We start from the raw sequence: 20,649 nt of genomic DNA, 5'->3' as shown, positions 1-20,649 counted from the left end.
GCCCCCTCAGGAAGCTCTCAGGAGAACTGGCTACACAGGATTTGGAGAAGGCTGAGGTTCTGAATGACTTCTTTGCCTCGGTCTTCACTGGCAAAGGCTCTGACCAAACCACCCAAGTCTTGGAAGGCAGATGCAGGGACTGTGAGAATGAAGACCTTGCGCCCACTGTAGGAGAGGATCTGGTTCAAGACCATCTTAAAAATCTGAATGTGCACAAGTCCACGGGTCCTGATGAGATCCATCTGTGGGTCCAAAGGAGCTGGCAAATGAAGTTGCGAAGCCACTGGCCATCATATTTGAGAAATTGTGGCAGTCAGGTGAAGTTCCCGACGACTGGAAAAAGGGAAATATAACCCCCATTTTCAAGAAGGGGAAAATGGATGACCCGGGAATTACAGACCAGTCAGTCTCACCTCTGTGCCTGGCAACATCTTGGAGCAGATTCTCCTGGAAGGCATGCTAAGGCACATGAAAATCAACAAGGTGCTTGGTGACAGCCAGCATGGCTTCACTAAGGGGAAATCCTGCCTGACCAATGTGGTGGCCTTCTATGATGGGGCTACAGAACTGATGGACAGGGGTAGAGCAGTTGACGTCATCTACCTGGACATGTGTAAAGCATTCGACACTGTCCCACACAACATCCTTGTCTCTAAATTGGAGCGACATCAATTTGATGGATGGGCCACTCGGTGGGTAAAGAACTGGCTGGATGGCTGCACACAAAGAGTTGTGGTCAATGGCTCAGTGTCTGTCTGGAGACCAGTAACGAGTGGGGTCCCTCAGGGATTGGTGTTGGGACCAGTCTTGTTCAACATCTTTGTCGCTGACATGGACAGTGGGATTGAGCACGCCCTCAGCATGTTTGCCGATGACACCGAGCTGTGTGATTCAGCTGATACCCTGGAGGGAAGGAATGCCATCCAGTGGGACCTCGACACGCTTGTGAGGTGGGCTGATGACAACCTCATGAAGTTTAACCTTGCCAAGTGCAAGGTCCTACACCTGGGTCGGAGCAATCCCAGGCACAGCTACAGAATGGGCAGAGAAGAGATTCAGAGCAGCCCTGAGGAGAAGGACTTGGGGGTGCTGATGAGAAAATGAACATGGGCCGGCAGTGTGCACGTGCAGCCCAGAAAGCAACCGTATCCTGGGCTGCATCAAAAGGAGCGTGACCAGCAGGGCGAAGGAGGTGATCCTGCCCCTCTACTCTGCTCTTGTGAGACCACACCTGGAGCATTGTGTGCAGTTCTGGTGTCCTCAACATAAAAAAGGACATGGAACTGTTGGAACAAGTCCAGAGAAGGGCCACGGGGATGATCAGGGGACTGGAGCACCTCCTGTATGAAGACAGGCTGAGGAAGTTGGGGCTGTTCAGCCTGGAGAAGAGAAGGCTGTATGGAGACCTCATAGCAGCCTTCCAGTCTCTGAAGGGGGCCTATAGGGATGCTGGAGAGGGACTCTTCATTAGAGACTGTAGTGATAGGACAAGGGGTAACGGATTAAAACTTAAACAGGGGAAGTTCAGATTGGATATAAGAAGGAAATTCTTTCCTGTTAGGGTGGTGAGGCACTGGAATAGGTTGCCCAGGGAGGTTGTGAATGCTCCACCCCTGGCAGTGTTCAAGACCAGGTTGGACGAGGCCTTGGGTGATATGATTTAGCGTAGGGTGTCCCTGCCCACGGCAGGGGGGTTGGAACTTGATGATCTTAAGGTCCTTTCCAACCCTAACTATTCTATGATTCTATTCTATGATTCTACGACCAGAGACACTGTTACAGATGACATTAAATGGGAAGTTAACGGAAAGCCTCAGTTAAGAAAATTCAAATTCTGAAATGACCCTGAGTTGTAAAACACTCACAACTCGATCCACTACCAAATACCAAACAAAACATGCTCCACAGGCATTTTGCCACACTTGCACTAAGCTGATTCCTGTTCTGTCCAGAAGTGAACTGGGTAAAAAGCACCGCACTGTGTATGTCTGTCTCCTGGAGGCACATGGATCCCAACAGGGCTCTAGTAAATTACAAGACATTACACTCAAATCTGGCTAATGAAATCCTGCTGTCATTTTCCTGAGTATCTCCAGACTGATAGAAGAGCCCTTCTGAACCAGTTCACTTTATCTAGCCCATAACACTGGTTTTCACTAATCTTCAGAGACAGTCACATAGATAAACCAAGCATGGATTATCCCAATCTAATAGCATTACCCGCTCGAATCTAACCAGCGAGCACAATGAGGACAGCGGAAAGAAAAAGAAGGAATTTGCACACAAAGGAGGGGAATCAAAACACAAAAGACATTTAGAAAGAAAAGCCACTAGACAGAATGTGCTTGTCAAAGAGATTAGAGAGTTGCCTGAGGGGAAGAGATGAGGGGAGATGGGGCATTAGGAGCACTGGAGCTGGACTTGATGTGTGATAAAAAAGAACTTAGCAAAGAGACAGGCTTCTGCAATCTTGATAGTTTGTCCCCCTCATGCTCCAGCAATGCCTCACAGTTTGCACAAATCACTAGTACCCTGCCGTCTAACCAAGCTGCTTTACTCCTTTTTAGCCCCCATGTTCAGTGCTGTTACCAGTGCTATCTCTGCAGACTGGTGAAGCTTCCAGCTCCAAAATGTTGGTTTGTGTCACTGTAGGGACAGAACATGTATGGAGCTCTGAGAAGCACTGAAAGGAACGGAAGGCTCTGATAATTCTGCTCTTTTCCAGTTATGCTAGAGCTGTTCTGTAGGCAACATTACCTCAGATTCCTCTAGGACACAGCTCTACTGACCTAAACTGCTTTAGAAGAAAACCGCTGTGTAGTGCCTGTGGAAAAGCACTGAATTTGGCTGATAACATCTGCCTTGAAGAAGAGCTGAACTCATGGACAGATTCAGAGTTGCTAATACTACCTTCAGCACAGGCCTTTTTCTCAAGCTTTTAATGCTGGGCTTGCTCAACACACAGAACCTGGTGTGTGATCTTACCTGTAAAGGAAGCAGCAAGGACAGAATTAAGATTTCAGCACAAAGCTATAGCCAGACTTGAAGGAAATTAATTGGAATAAATAGAATGTAATGGACATCTCTCAGCTTGGAGAATCCCAGCCTGGGAGAAGATGGGAAGACTTCAATTGGAGTTAAGATAAATCAGGAAAGCAGTAGAACTATGTGGCACTTTCTGAGTTATTAGTGGATTGAAGGGCTCTCAGAAGTGTAAGAAGCAAATCTGCAGTCAGATTTAAAGGAGGCAGCTGTTGAATGGTGTCAGGAAGACAGGTCTGATACAGCCCAAATCCTTGAGATGCTGCTCATTTCAGATCAGAGCTGTTGATATTTACAGGGCAATGAGGAGGATTAGATAGCGTCGGGTTTGGATAACAAAAGGAGAGATGCTTTCAATCTCTGCATTTCTGAGAAGGCTGAGAGGCAGGGTGGGGAGCCCCATTTTCCACATCACATTCCTGGCCTGACCACATCTCTCTTTCCTCTGGCCAGTGTGCTCTGCCCATTGTGCCGCAGCAGGAATCCGGCCTAGGCAGCTTCCCAGCTGATACCTGTGGGCTGAGCGCTTCACACCAGGTGGCAAATTAGTCCCCATGGTGAGTGCACAACCCCAGGCTGGTGGCTAATTAAACAGCAAGCTTTCCCATGGGATGCAGCTGGTTTGATTTTCTTAGATTAGTGGTTTGAAATGGGTGAAAAGAATAAGCTGACACTTCACATCTTTGCACGCTGCTGTCTAACCTCACAGCTTACAACAGGGAAGAAATGTTCAGCAGCAGAAGAGAGGAGTGCAGCTCTTCCTAGAGGAACCAAACCCACAAGCATCATCTTTGTCATTGTCATTGTTTCTGCCAGCAAACAGCCATCCTCCACAGCACTAAAGCAGGAGGAGGAACTGCCCTCCTAGAAGCCAGTGCAGAGCCAGATTTGAATTTGGAGCAGTTTTTAAAACAGACTGGTAACAGAGGAAACTGCAAGAGTTCTGAGAATCTGGCTAACAACAATTTTTTCCTGGAAGTCACCCCTTATTGAATAGTTACACGGTGCTACATCACTAACTCCTTACATATCTCTCAGCGACATTACCCTTCACCACCCAGTGCTCTCCCTCTCTCTCCTCCTCCAGCATCACCAGTGATTTTTGTCACCTGGGTACATTGATAAAATAAGAGGGTAGGGACAACTCCATTTCACAAAACCAAGTAACTCTTAACCTGTTCTTCTCTGTTGCCTCTGAATTTCTTAGCTCAAATGTTTACTATTATTTGAACCATCAATAGTAACAGCAATGTTGCCAACCTGATTCACTGCATCATTAGGAGGCTTCAAAATACTTAATGAGTTTCTTATCTAGTTAAAGACACACAAGCCAGTGGAACTCGTTATCTGAAAATCAGACAAGTGTTATTTAAAAGGCTGCTATCTGGAGACAAGTATTTTCAAACATTCCAGTTAATTTAGCAGTGTTTAAGCTAACAGTCCCAAGGTAATAACCCACAGAGGCAGGGGCAGAAACAGACACTCAGAAGTTGCTGAGCTTTTAGAGCCTGCAGTAGTTTCAAATACAAATCTAGACACTAGATTCTGAAGTGTTACCCATGTGGTGAGAAGAGCCTTGTTTCGAAAACCAAGTGTTACTAAAACCCGTAAAGCTCACCATTCCCTGAATGAAGGTAATGATTTACTGACTGCTATTAATAAGGATTCGTTGCATACAGAGTATAAATCGCATACTTCAAAGACACATAATATGTTCAAAGAATAAGCACACAGAAAGAGAAATCTTCGAATTTAGCTGTCATATACCAAAAAACTTATAGGACGAGGTCTATTCATGGGCCCAGTCTTGAAACACGGGAGTTCAGCGGGGCTTCCCGGCCAGCACCGGCTTGCCCTCTCCCGTAAGACAACAGAATTCCTAGCAACCTTTCCCTGATGCATCCTAATTAGGGTCTGTATTATTATTATCAAAAGAAAAAAGGCGAGGAGGGAGAGAGGGGGGAAGAAAGAGAATAAGCTGCAAGCGGACCCGACACAATTATATTTGCACAATTACTGCCATGGCAACACGCTGCTTTGACCTCTCCCCCACTGTGCACTACTCAAGGGGACGGTGGGGGAGGAGATGGAGAAGTGCACAGGCCACCAAAGGGGTGTCCTCGGAGTTACAACAAAAACTGCCTCTCAAGAAAGGAGTTTTACATCATGAAAGGAGAAAGGGAAATTGCAGAAACCTCTGTATAAGGCAAACCAAGCGTTTCACAGAAGTACCAGGAGACACCTGTGTGTTTACACAGTGCTCTGAGGCCAAAACCAAGGACCCACGCGTTGGAACACCCCAGGTTGGATCACTGCACTGAGCAGAGCAGGACTGCAGCAAGGATGCCCACAGAGCATGCTGACAGCTCTGCTTTCATCTTGCACAAGAAGGAAATTCCTTCCCCTAAAGTTTCCAAAACAAAACTTAGGTCACTTCAAAATAAAAAACATTCTCCATTTCCAGTCAATTCCTGTTCCTTCTCATGCCTTCAGCTACCACTAATCGCATAACCAGCTCCCTGCCCGGGGCAGGCACGCAAACATTCAGGACACACTGCAATTACTCTATAGATCTCATTACCTGCTAGCAGAAAAATTCCCTTCAGGATCACACCAATCAGCACAGATTTCATGGCCGACTCCTTGTGGACATTTGTGACAGTTGAGGGGAAAAAAAAAAATGGGGGTGAAAGGGGGAGGAGGAATGACAAAAAGGCTCCACTGAAACAGCAGAATGTGTGTAAGCGCTCCCTGATGCCAGTCAGACAAAAAGGGATTGGAGATGGAACCAGCCAATATAGAAGAGCCCTGCTCTGCAGTGAGAACTAATCCAGCCCGGCTCTAAACCTCCCCAGCTGGCCCCTGTCAGCGCTGACATGAAGAATGTGTACTCACAGGGCATTCTCACTCAGTGTGCTGCAGTAATACCCAGCACTATCCACAGCATTAGCTCCAACAGTAAAATGTCAAGAGACAATCTCTTGCCCTCACCGCCTCCCAGGTGAATCCGCCAAATTCCAGGAGCAAAGCCAAAACATGGATTTTTCTTTTTAGAAGCTAAGCCAACACACTGAATTTCCACCACTGTGTAATATCCAAACCATACAAATAAGGAGAGTTCCAAATGCAGAGCGCAACCTGAGCTCTGCTGTACATTCAACACCAACTTAATCAGGGACCAGCCCTTCACGTAGCATCCTTCCTCCATGTGCTCTTGTTCTGCTCACTGGTGAGCACAAGCATTTCCACTCTGCAATATCCACGAAGAAAAGGCTCAAGTTTTAATAAGTATCACCTATTTTGCTGAAGTCAAACTGAATGGAAGGAAATTCCCTGCCTTATGCCGACTGTAGGGGTTCAAACACGGGACTGCAAAATGAAAACTCTCTTTCCTCATTAGCCACCTTATAAAATTAACTGCTGTAATCTTTTTTCCTCTGTATTTCTGGGGTTTTGTGGGGATTTTTTAAATGTTCTTTCATATTGTAAAGTTCCTGGAGGCAGAATTGTACTTTCATCTTGTAGGGAACCCAGAGAAGGCTCTTATTTCTGCAAAGAAATGCTATCTGGGAGCTTTTCCCCAAACTTGGAGCCTCTGTTAGTATCAACGTCAGGTCCAAGCAAACAAAAACTCCTACATGTCAGAGTCTGGAATCTGCTGTAGCAGTATCACTTTAAGATATTAAAAGAAAGCATTCCAACTGCTCTTGTAGCTATTTTACTTTCTTCTTTCCACTCAATCCAAACATGCCAGTAAATTTATACAGATATTTCAAGTGGGAGGGATATGGTGAGTGTTTGTTTGGAGTCAAAACTTCTCAGATAGTCACATCTGGGTCCTACGCACACATAGACCTATCCAAGCACAGATTTGAAATACTATCTCTATTAGCTAGTGTGACCCTTCTGTTACTGTTCAAGAGAAAACAAATGGGTAGCTTATGCCCATTCAACTACCAACTGCAACTATAAAGTGTAACTGTGGAGACTGGAGAATGTTAAGTCCCTTTTAAAAGATCCATGTTTTGATTTATATACACACACAGAGGTATATATTGACACATGGAGTCTATCTGTATATTGTTCATTTCAAATACATCACACCCAAATCCATGTAGTCCAAGTCAGCACAGATTCTGATCACCTGCCCCACTGCATCTTCTCAAATTCATTACATGACTATTGCTAATTAGAGACTGGGAATGCTGCTTTTCTCAGGATCAGGTTAAGGATATAGGGTTCTCTTAGAGACATGGGGATGGACAAATACAGTCACTGACAATTCTAAATAGTACATATATTTATATGCGCAAGATAAAATGCTTAAATAAGACCTTTTCTAAGCCAAATGGTGGATCACTGATCATCTGTTTCAAACTACACATAACTGAGGAGTAACTGCTTAGCTCCTTTAGAACTGGAAGATTCTTAAGGAAATTAAAAGCATCAGATGATTCACCTTCTAGAGGTTTCAGGTCCCCATTCTTACACATCGGCAGTCACGCAATTTACAAGATTCAGCCATGGGGTTTAAATTCAGAGGAGTATTTTGTGCCTAATCATTTGTAAAACTTCTTGGAGGAGGTCAAGATAAAGAACACTATCTCAGAGGGATCTTAGCAGCAAAATGTTACAGAACGGAGAGAGAACTTTGGATCTGACCCCTGGAAGTCATCTCTCCTGGTAGGCACCATTACAAGACTGCCATCTCAGTGTTCGCAGAAGAATTCTTCTCAGACACTGCTCTGTACAAGTACTTGCCTGGCCTGATTCTAAAGATGACATTAAGCTGGGCTTCACCCATTTCAGTTAGTAAGGAAGTCAAATTTTATTCTTAAGAGTTGCTCCACCATTAATAATCCTCTCAAAAAGACTTTAACCATGGTGAGCTGGCACATCTCAGGCTGTCCACAGTCAGGAAATCTACAGGGCTAGTTCAAAAGAGACTCTGCAGTCACAAGCATCAGGATCTCAGAAGACACTTTTGATCAAAACTCACGTGACACCTAGACACAGCAGGATCTAGACTGGCAGGTACACTCCTGTGGCATTCCAATCAGCTAACAGGAAAGTCAAAAGGTCTGATTAACCGTGGAGCTTTGATCCAGAAGGGAGATGCAATGTGGAATGGAAGGGAAGTATATGTGGGTCTCTCAAAGTGTTCCCAAGCTTCCTTCAGCTATATTTACCAAAAGGGATTCTGCTGAAGGGGGTAATAGTCCTCTAATCTCTTTAGTATCTTAACCTTTTAGCTGCCCTTTCTGTAAAGACTATATCTCTAAACCAAATCTGACATCAAGAAAATAGCTGCACAGAAAAATTAAATCTATCCAAAGGTGGTTGGAAGGAAGAAGAATCTCCCATTTATTTCATGACCTGTGACCCTGGAATTCCAGCCTATTTGATCTGGGCTAGCACTTTTACAGAGTAACCATTTATAGCTAGCTACACAGAAGGTATCCCACTTCTTTAAGGACAATTGACAAAGACATTATGGCTGAACAAAGTAAAACAGTCAATAAGCACTCCAATTATATTGAGACACATTCACAGTCAAAATCACTCCCAAGTTTACCACCACATCACCTTCTGATTCCTCACCAAGGCAGAGGCATTCCTCAGCCATGTGCCAAACAGCTCAGAATTTCACCATGATCACAAGGTGCCACTGCCATGGGATGCTTGCAATTGAAATGATGCTGCTCTTCCCCTCTCACCCAGGCTGACCCGTGCCACAGCACTGTGTTTTAGGACACTGCCTTTCTAGAGACAACTTTAGCAGGAGTGCAAATATGAGTGGGGAGGTACCTGTCTTTTTCATGTCCTGGCCTAAACTAGTGACTGAAACCATTCCAATGGGTAAAGCATTCATTTTGTTGGTTTTATTTTTCCTAAAGACAGGCTTTTCCTAACATGCTTTTTCTCCTTGACCACAGCTGACCACTTCCAAGATCATGCAAGATTCATTCTCCTCTCACTTCATTTAGTACCCATGCAATCTTTTGATTCCTACTTCTTTCATCCTCTCAGGGTACATCCTCCACTAAAGCACAAACTGTCACACTGAACAGACTCTTCAGGACCTATTATGTTGTTCTCTTGGGAATCAGGCAACACTTTTACACTAACATTCCTTCAGAAAGAGCTGCTTCATCTCCCTGCACTGCTGTAGCTTGAGACAGCACTGAGGTAGTTAATTTGCAAAGCAAGAATTTCTCCTGACTCACACTGTTATCCCAACACTCCCCAAATTCCTCAGCCTGAAGGAAAAAAGTACAGAAAGAACCCCCTGCTGCCCCAAGAAAGCATTCTTCATCAGAGTAGCAAGTTCACTTTAATCAGCGGAGGCAGTTTAAACCCAAGTTCATGGCAGATCTAAGCTGCCACAGAAATGTGTTTTGAACAGAAACATTATGGGAAGCTTCACAAAGTTGTTCTGTGATCCTAATATGAAGTAATAAGCTGTTTACCCAGCATGACTGTACTGGGATTAATTGACAAAGGAGGGGAGATTAATTGCTATTATTTCCCTGTCAGCTTCACTCTTCCACACACACTTACTGATCTCACAGACTGCTCCCAGCCTTTCACTCTGTTAATGTGGCAGAACTACCTCAGCTGAGACAAAGTCCTTTACCAAGAGCAATATCCAGAAGAGCAACCTGCTTCTAATCACCTTCAAGTACTAATGAACCCAAATTTGATGCAACAGAGTGAACTCTAGCACTCCTTTGCCATCATCCTCAGTTTCTATCAGCTTTTCTGCCCACGAGCATGCTAAGAATTGGAAAGGATTAAAACAGCTCTGCAGCTGCAGCAAAGCACAGTGAAATTCTGAACTCTGTGAGGGTGCTGGGGCACTGAAGGAGAAAAAGGGAACACGGCACAAATTCTGACAACTAGAATAAACTTTAAACCACCCCTTTGGGCAAGATCTCAGTTCATGAGTACAGCTTTGTAACTACCCAAGAAAGTAGCAGTAAAGAGCTTAGATAAAAGCCTATTTTAAAAAGCCTCGCCTACAAAAGCATTTTTTTTCTTGGCCCAGCCTAAACTAGGAATCCAAAGCAAATGAGATGGGTCAGAAAACCCCACCAAGAATTCAGCCCAGTTACAGAAGCTATTAACTGGGAGCTGATTTGAGATTCTGGGAGTGAAAAGCCTGTGTAATGGGTCTTCCCAGGAAAGTGCTGGACAGAGTTACACCAACAACAGAGTTCAACCACTATGACCACAGAAGGAAACCACAAAACTTTCCCATGCAATAAAGGTCTAAGCCTCTGGAATGCTACCTGCTGTGGAAAGAAAGTTAAAGGGACATGGTTTTCTTCTGGCTTCAAGTTTTAATTTTTCCCACGAGATGGCAGCCTAGTAACACTGTGGAAAGGTGGCTTCCACCTCCAAAGTACATGAATACAAGTTTGTGCTGGGAATCACCCTTCTTCTAAGCCACTTTTGGTGTTAAATTGCTCAAAACAGAGAGGACAAATGGAATTTAAAGACACAGAAGACTAAGAATGAATATTTTAAACTAAGATGAGGTTTAGCATCAGCAGTGTACCTTCCAACAGAGCTGATGTGAAATATTCACTATCCCCTAGCTTCTCAGCAAGAAAAATGAGACCCATGAGGGTCAGGCAGGGCATTTGTGTAAAAAGCCAGACTCCCCATTCCCTTGTAAACACAGAAGGTTTCATCTGATCACAAAACAAAGACCTTTTGACCTCCTAACATAGCACATTACTGCCTTCGGTCAAAAATTGCCGGCTCTTATCATCCAGGGGTGTCAGGGAATGGAGATGTGTTACAGATGGCTTATGTGCCAGTGATCCAACCTGCTAGAATCAGTAGCCTGTGACAACTAGAATGCTAAGCACCCCTCTTTTATCTGAAGGGTTGTTTTGTTCACCCTCATAGTATGCATATAAACCCCCCCAACAGTTCTTCCAGTGAACTTCCACTCCAGGAAACACATCCCCTAGATACTCTGATCTTAGACTCTTCTACAAAATCTAGCTCACAGCCTATCAACTTTCTTGACCAAAATCACAGAGCTTTCTCATGGCATTCAAGCACTCTACTGCAGACATCACACACTCCCCACAGTTCATCTCAGCCCTGCCCAGCAGCCTGAGCTACCCAGGGCTGGAATCCAGTCCTGCAGCCAGGCAGTAATGCAGCAGCTCAGCATTAGTTAACCAGAAGGACCTGATTTCAGCCACCCCCTTCATCAGCATTACCTGAATAACCTGGTAGGCAATTACAAAGGAAGCCATTAGTAAGATCCACACAGAGCCCTCCATTCTGGCACGGCTGGGACTCACACTCATCAATGTTGGTAAAGCAGGTATCCCCTTTAAGTGAAAACACAAAGAAGCATCTTGAGTACACAGGTGCATCAGGGAAGGAAAGAATCTGAATGACAAATGCACTCAGATTTTTTTACACTTATTTTCTGTTCCCTAAAAATGCAAAATAATTTCTTGCACTATAGCATGTCTCTCCAGCCACTCTAGCATGTAGATACTACCACCAAAACCATTAGGGAAAATGGAGTATGATTTTCCAGTGTCACAAAAGAGAGCAGTGGCAGAATCAGAACTTCTGAACCATCCCCATCCATGCAACAGTGGGCCCAACTCTCTTTTTTTCTCTCAAAACAGAATAAAGTAGTATTGTTTAGCCCCTCCCACCAGGGAATTTCCCCAGCTGTTAAATCAGCCTTTTATACAATCTACAAACCAGGAAAAGGGTGAAATTTTACTTGAACATCCACAGAGCCCCTAGTTCCAAGAGCAAGGTATCAAGAACCCCTCTTCTCCTACCCACTCTCATTATACAGTTTGCTGTCATGAGAGTAGTCTCATCAAGGGAACACCTAGAACAGTTATCTGTGACTCCAGGGAATTAGTTTCCTCTGATGAGGCTTTCACAGATATTCTGTAAGGATGAATTCTGCCACATGCATGAGAGACTGACAAAGAGAAACCACCCTGGCATCTGCATAGCCAGGGGGCATTCCTGAAAGCACTTGGGAAGTGCATAGGCTGTTGCCTCAGCCTCGAGACAAGCTTGCTGGACAGAGAATGACATTCAGACAGCTGTCCACAATATATTCCTACAATATGTGAGCAGAAGCACATTCCTGATGCATCAGGCTGCCACTCCTGTGAAGTGCCAGTCACCAAGTGATTTTTGTTGCACAAATAACATTGCTCCATTCCTATCTACTCAAACAATTAGCATTTGCCAGGTGCAGACAGCTCAAAAATTCACTGCATAGCTCACCTGCAAAGCCTGGCTGGCACCAACAGAGGAAACCAGCTGCTTGGCTATAGCTGAAATTACTGGGGAACTCAGGTTGCGTCCCATAATAGGCTTGGTTGGATCTCTCAAAGCATATGCCTCCGTTGTGACAGGGAGATGTTGCACACTCATCCACATCCTCTTCACAGTGCTGCCCTGTGTAACCTGCCAGGAGACATCAGTATCAGCATCATCCACAGCTTCACTGGAATCAGTCTGCCAAATATTGATGCTGCCTTGAAGGTGAGAATAAGACTCAGAAGACACTGCAGCTCATCTCGTGAGACCTCACTTGGAGTATTGTGTGCAGTTCTGGCGTCCTCAGCATAAGAGGGACATGGAACTGTTGGAACAAGTCCAGAGGAGGCCACGAGGATGATCAGGGGCTGGAGCACCTCCCGTATGAAGACAGGCTGAGAAAGTTGGGGCTGTTCAGCCTGGAGAAGAGAAGGCTGTATGGAGACCTCATAGCAGCCTTCCAGTATCTGAAGGGGGCCTATAGGGATGCTGGAGAGGGACTCTTCATTAGGGACTGTAGTGATAGTACAAGGGGTAACGGGTTAAAACTGAAACAGGGGAAGTTTAGATTGGATATAAGGAAGAAGTTCTTTACTGTAAGGGTGGTGAGGCACTGGAATGGGTTGCCCAGGGAAGTTGTGAATGCTCCACCCCTGCCGATGTTCAAGGCCAGCCTGGACAAAGCCTTGGGTGACATGGTTTAGTGTGAGGTGTTAGGGGAGTTGGAACTGGATGATCTTAAGGTCCTTTCCAACCCTAACTATTCTATGATTCTATCTAGTAGGGAGTTCCAGGGCCCTCCACTTTCTCCACTCTGTCAAAAGCAGGAGCCAAATGGTCACCTTGCAGGAAAGCATTAACCCATGACAGAAAAACACATAATGGAAAATGGCAGAAAAAAAAAAGAAAGAAAATTTTACAGCTGGGACTTGGGTGTATTTCCCAGCCATGAGGTCAGTCGGATTTTGGGGTGGCCTGTAAAGGGCAGCAGTGGCAGCCTGTTTCAGACAATGAAAAAATCACACAGTATGATCACTAATTCTTTACTTCTTCAACACAGCAGCTTAGCATGTGCTCTCCATTGCAGTGTGCCTACACACTAGCATAGCAACACAGATTTCTAACCTACCTGGCCAGCAGACACAGCTGTAGTTTTTGATTCCTTCCACACATGTTGCACTGTTCAGACAGGGTTCAGAGGCACACTCCAGGATATCCACCTCACAGTGGTCCCCCTGGAAGCCTGTGTCACTGCAGTCACAACGATAGCTGTGGGGCATCAAAACAGAGCAATGCATAAGCTCTTCATTCAACTGCAAAGCCCAGTATGAGGAAAGAGCAAACAGAGCTGTCAGTCCTTACACCATCTGTGGGGCAGAGGAAAAGACAAAAGAATCCTATCTGCACAAAGGCCATGCTAATGCCAGAGCAGACAACCCTCAGCAGCCTCTGAGTTCACACCTTACCTGTGAAGAGATAAATTCAGACACAGGTATGCTCTCAGCAGTTGCTTTTGCCATTCATGTTCTGCAAATCACTTCCCCTTTTATCTGATCTTTCAGCAAAAAGCAGTAACAGGAATACTTTCCTGTCTTCCTTTAAGCACCTTAGGAGTCCTGCTGCTGGGAGGGGCCTTTTACTTACTGCCATAAACCACTGGGCCCCCTGGGATGTACCAAACACTAACTCCAACTCCACCCACAGATTTCTGTTCACAGTTTACACTAAGTGACTTTTTGATCAGTCCTGGTATCTAACTGTCAAAGAACTCTTGATTTCTCACCTGTTAACAAGGTCATGACATGTCCCATTGTGCAGGCACGGCTGGCTCACACATTCATTGATGTCCACCTCACACTGCATTCCTTGATAACCTGGGGCACAGGTACAGGTGTAGAACCCAACGTGATCATTGCACACGCCCCCATTCTGGCAAGGGTCTGAATCACATTCATCGATTTCAGCATCACAGTTCACACCTTTGTTACAAAACAGAGAAATATTCCTGTTATAAATCCAAAACATGTATCTGTGCTGCCTGGACTTGTGAGCTGGAATCACAAAACCCATGCTACCAACCACACTGGCTACATAGTGATCTCTTCTAATTCTGCTGTAAGAATATTGAGAGCTCATGACCAGTGATTCTACAAATTAAAGACCTTTAATTTTTATTTGAAAACACAGTTATTTTGTCTAGAGTTTTGGATTTTAGTCCTCTCTCAAAAATACACACAGCTTCCAGTATTTGTGAAGCTCTAGTCTCTTGTACTCAAGTTTGCTGAAGCAGCCACTCAGCACTTCACAAACAACACCCTATTTCTAAGCAAGCCATAAAATCTTGATCTTACATACAGCTCATGACAGCTGTTTTAGTTTGGGATCCTTTGAAGGAAGGGAGAACAGGGATGGGAAGAGAAGAATCACACTGCTAGTCAGTGTTATTTAGACTTTTATATATGATATAGCTCTTACAGTTTTAGTTACACGTGGTACTCTTCACTTGTTTTGCATTGCTATTAATCTGATCCAGTGTTCTACACCAGAGGCAGCTGCATTTTGGGTATAGGAAGAGTGATCTCTACATGCTTCTCCAAAATACTGTTTCATTTGTTTAGTTGGTATTTATAACTTGCTTTGAGATACTAGGAAAAAAAAGCATTAAAGCAGTGCAGAACACTAACTACAGTGATACTAGATATTAGTATGGAATTTTATTATGAAGTGGTATTAAAAATACAGTGTTAGTTCCAATTCCACTACTCAAGAACAACAGCAAGTCACTCATTTTTGTCCAAAGTCTCAACTTTCCCTGAAAGAATAAGACCTCCTGTACGACTTCTATGCAACTATCTTCTCATACTATATTCCACCTCTCAGTTGTCCGGTGCCTGGCATCACCTCCATACCTCAGTCATTACAATGGCACCTGCCAATCCACCTAATCTCCCCTTTTTGGCGAAGGCTAACCACATAGTGGACATGGCCATCCTAATCCTGGTGGAATGTGGGCCCCCTAATCTGCTGGTTCAAACCCGTCAATACCAATGCAAAACTTCCTTCACCCAAATTCCAGCTGCAAGCACCAGGAAACAACCTGCTGGCCAAGGGTGCCAGAATGGATGAAGCACCAAAAGGAAAAGCCTCATATCAGAACAACTTGGAACACAACAAACTCCTCCAGCTGCCTGGATCATTTTAGCACTTCCCTGGCAGGGGAACCCCGCAATCCTGAATTGAGGATTCAGCCTAAAGATAAAACAGAAACAGATTTACAAAGACACAATTATACTTGATACTTGAAATCAGTAGTAATCATAAGGCCTACACTGAAATTCTGCTTTTTTCTTCATCTCTGTTAATTCTTATCAGAAAGTGAGTCAGCATCAGGGGCTGCATTCCTGATGTTGTAACTTCTCATTCCACTGGTAATCAGCAGCATTCCTTCAAAGCAACCTAACTCTTGAAACACTTAAGCCTGTGACACCGAGGAAGGCTGGGAAAGTTCATGTGCTAGGTGGTACCAGGCAGACGTGGGCGCAGCACAATTGCATTCCACTCCGATAAACAGCACTGGAGAAAGGAGAACCCCTCACTGCCTCCCTCACAGATTAACTCACAGGTGTAAATTACTCCGAGTCACCATTAGCACAGATGCCCAAAAAAGAGATTCTTGTGTCACATGCCAAAAACCATTCACTGATTGTGTAAGAATTACAAAAGAAATATCCGACTAAAAGCCGCTTTATCCCAAGAAGACTACTTCCCTTTGAGAAGTCCTGCAAGACAGGACAAAGAACCACAGGCAAGACAGGCAGAGACACCTTATACCTGGAAACATTAAGTATATATTTCCTGATAATAGATCTATTTCCTTGTCTATCTCGCTTAATTTTACACTGAGAGGTAATTATAGCTACTTTCCTCTAGTACTCAAGTCTCACATAATCCACCCACTTCCACTCTTTGATCCACATCTCTCAACATCCATGCCATCCATGGAAATCAAAGACTGAACTGTTGCCCAGAAGCCACAGCAACAAGCCCTGCACCATTGTTCACACACAATACTACCAAACACCCCAGAAATGAGTCATGCAAGAGATGTAGTCTCATAGCTGTAAAACAACAGCTTCTCAGGACAGCTACTAACTCTACAAGACACAGCAGCAGCAGGCAAATTGTGGAACTACATGAACAGTGAGATGTAACCCAACCACCCGGCTAGTACATGAGCATGAAAGGTACCTGTGTAGCCGGGGATGCACTTGCACACATAGTGATCCATCTCATTGAGGCAGGTGCCATTGTTTCTACAGGGCCGGGAAGCACACTCGTTGATGTCTATTTCACAGTTGTATCCTTGGAACCCAGGCACACAGAAACAGCTATACTCATTGACCCTGTCTCTGCAGATGGCTCCGTTCTGGCAGGGGTTGGAGGTGCACTCATCAATGTTGTCTCTGCAGTTGGCCCCGGTGAAGCCAGGCTGGCAGATGCAGGTATAGTCCCCAGGACCCTCCACACATGTCCCGTTATTTAGGCAGGGGTGGCTAGAGCACATAGAGCTTTCTGTTTGGCAGCCTTCTCCATTCAGTCCTGTTTGGCATTTACAGGTGTAGCCATTTACGCTATCTACACATTCAAAACGAGGGTCTGTACAAGGGTTGCTCTCACACTCATTAATATTAACGTTACAATCAATACCTGTGAAGCCAGGCATACAGATGCAGTCATATTCCAGGAGTCCCGGAGTGCTGTTGCACATCCTGTGGGCAGTACACTCATGTTTAGAGCATGCATCATAGAGGTGTTCACAGTTTATGCCCATGTAGGCTACAGGCTCCACGGGGCATGTGCACTTGTATCCCACTTCCAAATCCTGACAGCTCCCACCATTTTCACAGGGGGATGAGGAACAGCTGCTGCCATTTTCAGAGGATGAAATTCCTGTTGAGAAAAGATACTTTTTGTTAGCCAGCATTTGTAGCCCTAAAGAAGAAAGTTCTGCTTATCACTACATACAAGTCAGAGACTGCCCACCCAAATGCCATGTTGCAAAGGGCTGCTCTAGGCATTAGCTGAAAAGGTTACTGGAGAATCAAATATTTACTATAAAGAAGACAACACAACATGCCTTCGTATGATGGCCATCAGGAATCTCTTGCTAAGCCGGATGACCAGATGCCTGTTTTTTAGGAGGCACTCACAAACCAACTATTTTATTTGTGCTTATTCATCCATGAGGCACTTTGACAGCAGTGACACTTATCACATTAAATCCATTCATGAGATAAACTGCATGTAAGCTTCAATAACCCCTTTCGCTGGTAGGGCATAGGACTTGTGCTTGGAAATCCAGCAAGGCAGACAGTATTTCTTACTGTCTCACCTGCTCCTTCTGGAGATAACTTCTTTTTTTCCTCAGCTAATCCTCTAGTGATTTGAAAATGCTGCCACAAACAATTCAACCCAAACTGACACATTTCACAGTCTCTGATTACATCGAGCAGCTCAAAGTTTGACAAGCACTGCCCAGGCAGCCTCTCCTCACAGGTTAGACAAGTACATTTACACAGCAGGGAATTTTTAGGTGTTATGAGAATAGCAAAGAAGAACAGAAACTGATGAGATTCACTCTGCCTATGGCATTTTAGGTTCAAACTCTTAGTATCTGCAGAGGCAAAACACAGTGTAATACTCAGATAACAGCAACTAATGCTGAGATTCCCCTAAATCCTATCCACTCCAGGATACATCAGGGAGAAGCTCTTGGGTAGAGATACGCCAGACTGATTCCTGCGTTAAGTGTTAGGAAACATCCAAACTTGGAAGTAACTCTGCAAACTATACAGTAGATGTTTTAAAAACATCTATGAAAAATGACCACAAAGCAGAGATAAAGCTCATGAAATAGCAGCAAATGGTATCTGAGAAACAGCTCCTGCTTCTGGTGAGACAATGCTGACTTTGCTTAGCAGTGGAAGTCAAGCTATCTCTAGCATTTTACCTTGGGTTTAGATGCCACTGTTAAGCAGCTCTTTGCCCTTTTTGCTGCCTTCTGTAACTGTGGGCCCTTGCTCCACCACTGCTAGTTGAGAAATGTTTTAACATGCCATGCTAAGGATCTGCCAGGATCACACACCACAGCATCACTTCTCAGCTGACCTTACACATTCTCTCATTCATGCCATCGTTATCCCAGCCTATTTTTCATCATGTTTGCCTTGCTCTGGTGCAACTTCTACACATCCAGTAGTTAATACGTGTCAGTGGTTTTCTACAACTCACAGCCCCATCAGCTCCTCAGTCTCTTTGTACCTGAAGGTGGAAGCATCCAACTTCAGAATCTGAAAGGGGTTCATAGGAGACTTTGGTTTACAAAAGCCTGCCCCTGCCCTGACCTCCCTCAAATTCCTCCCACCAAAAGACTACAGAGTTTCTAAGTCTTCTTTTAAGAGGACTGCTGATGGGGGGGGAGGGTGCTCAGGGATTTAGACAGCCCTTTCTCTTCCCAGCATCATCTCCAGGCCCACCTCTCCCTTCCTCTCTCATGTGATGCTGGGGAGAGCTGCTGAGCATTGCACTGTCCAGCAATCTCATTATTCTGCCATCGACCCTTTTATTCTCAGATTCCCAGTCAGGCAGAAAACAAGGATGACGGAATCTGCCTGGAATCTCTGCAGCAATTAGAGTGGGAGCCCAGGAAACTATTCCACAGAAGAGCTTTACTGGGCAGGAGATAGGAGCCTTTGTACACTTAATGAGTAACCAGCCCCAGGCTGCACTTTCCTCAGGTCAGGAGCACAGCTCAAGATAAAAAACCAGAGACCAAGTCCACTGCATGTTTGGAAGGACTTTGATTTGCAGAGAAATCTGCAAAGAAACTCACCTTTCAAAAAAATCACCAAGCACTGCTGGTGTAGACAGGCTGGAGTAACTTCAAAGGCTACACGAATGTTTTTCTGCTTCCACCCTATGCAGACAGTCTAAATGCTTCTTGCAGATAAACATCAAATCCCTTTGCTATTTCTTGTCTTTTCCAAGGTTCTTTCACACAAGCCATACCTTTTTGTACCTCTGCTATTTTGGTTCATCATACTGCAGTGCTCAATAATCTGTACTCGTCATTAACATCTGGCCATTGCAATAAGATTTGGTGACAAACACATGGCCCAAAAGTCACACAGAAACTTGCAGACGCAACATGGGCGAACTACAGATACAAGACAAGCAAACACAAAGCTTCCCTAGAAAGTCCCAGACCTTCTTGGTTTACCAAAGAACAGCAGAATAGTAACAGGGAGAACTCCAATCCCCTCTAAACTCACTATGACCATGAACAATACCAGTGGTTAACTAGTTACGTGTACTTGTAATATGTGGTGAATAACTGGTTACATACAGGACTGAGAAAGGCTCAATTCCTGCATTGTTACTCTGTTAGTTTTAGCTACTTTCTACAACCAAATGTTACCTTAGTTACATCTTAAAGTGGTAAATTCAGCAGGACCTCATTTTGGAGGAAAATATTCCTTTTTTGACTAAATATCCTGAAGTAACACTGCTCATAAGGCACACATGGAGCAGGCTGAGAAGACTGCAGCATAAATCACAAGAAATAAAGTAATATCTAAATACCTTCAAATTATTCTGTGAACTGCAGCTTGCAGAAAAACACCCACATTTGCCCTCTTCAGTAGAGGCTACAGAAGCAATAACACTAACTGTAAGATTATATCATACAGTCCCCTTTATACAGCACACCTATGCTCAAACTGGAGTATTTCCCAAGGGTAAAACTGTGTAAATATAGCATAACTCTAATATTCATTCAGTGGCAGTGTTAAACTTCTGGCTAAATAATTCCACAGATGAGACACAAATTCAAACCAGAATTTGTTACAAAATGATGTCAGAAAGGGGGAATTTCAGGATTGAGACTGAGTATGTCCCACCTGTGATGCTGCCAGGAAGCTGAATGCAGAGTCTGAAGAACGTAGTGGACTAAAAGGGTATCAAAGACTTAGATCACCACCTAGCTCGAGAAAGAACGCATACGATGTTTTTAGCTCTGGTTTTGTTATTTTCATCCATCAGCCCCAGGGTATATAATAATTCCTCTCAATTTTGGGATAGATTACTGATTATTATTGTCAATAGCACATGAATACACCAAATGCTAATAAGCACAGTGAATAAGTTTTTCCTCCTGCACAATACACCAATCATGAAAATGGGTAATTCAGACAATGCTGTTCCATTAAAATGGTGAAAATTAGG

At 44.3% G+C, this 20,649-nt stretch overlaps 1 protein-coding gene across 10 annotated transcripts in view; it reads right to left on the bottom strand.

The window, feature by feature from the left end:
* The window catches only part of CRB2 (crumbs cell polarity complex component 2), a 66,841-nt gene that overhangs the window by 13,885 nt on the left and 32,307 nt on the right, over window positions 1-20,649 (bottom strand). For 7 of the 10 annotated variants that reach the window (XM_062641005.1, XM_062641000.1, XM_062641003.1 and 4 more), the window contains 5 exons: window positions 16,615-17,316; window positions 14,150-14,345; window positions 13,496-13,635; window positions 12,331-12,513; window positions 11,283-11,396 (listed from right to left, as the gene is read on the bottom strand). In XM_062641005.1, coding sequence (XP_062496989.1) covers window positions 11,283-11,396; window positions 12,331-12,513; window positions 13,496-13,635; window positions 14,150-14,345; window positions 16,615-17,197 — 1,216 coding nt within the window. In that variant the 5' untranslated portion in view covers window positions 17,198-17,316. Of the gene's footprint in view, window positions 1-11,282; window positions 11,397-12,330; window positions 12,514-13,495; window positions 13,636-14,149; window positions 14,346-16,614; window positions 17,317-20,007; window positions 20,031-20,649 lie in introns of those variants that run through there. The other 3 variants (XM_062641001.1, XM_062641007.1, XM_062641008.1) reach the window with 3 other exon arrangements.

This window comes from Pezoporus occidentalis, unplaced genomic scaffold, assembly GCF_034315485.1.
Source record: "Pezoporus occidentalis ecotype Australia unplaced genomic scaffold, CSIRO_AGI_Poc_V1 ctg68, whole genome shotgun sequence".
Classification (NCBI taxonomy): domain Eukaryota; kingdom Metazoa; phylum Chordata; class Aves; order Psittaciformes; family Psittacidae; genus Pezoporus; species Pezoporus occidentalis.
This window is presented reverse-complemented; position numbering and strand designations above follow the sequence as displayed.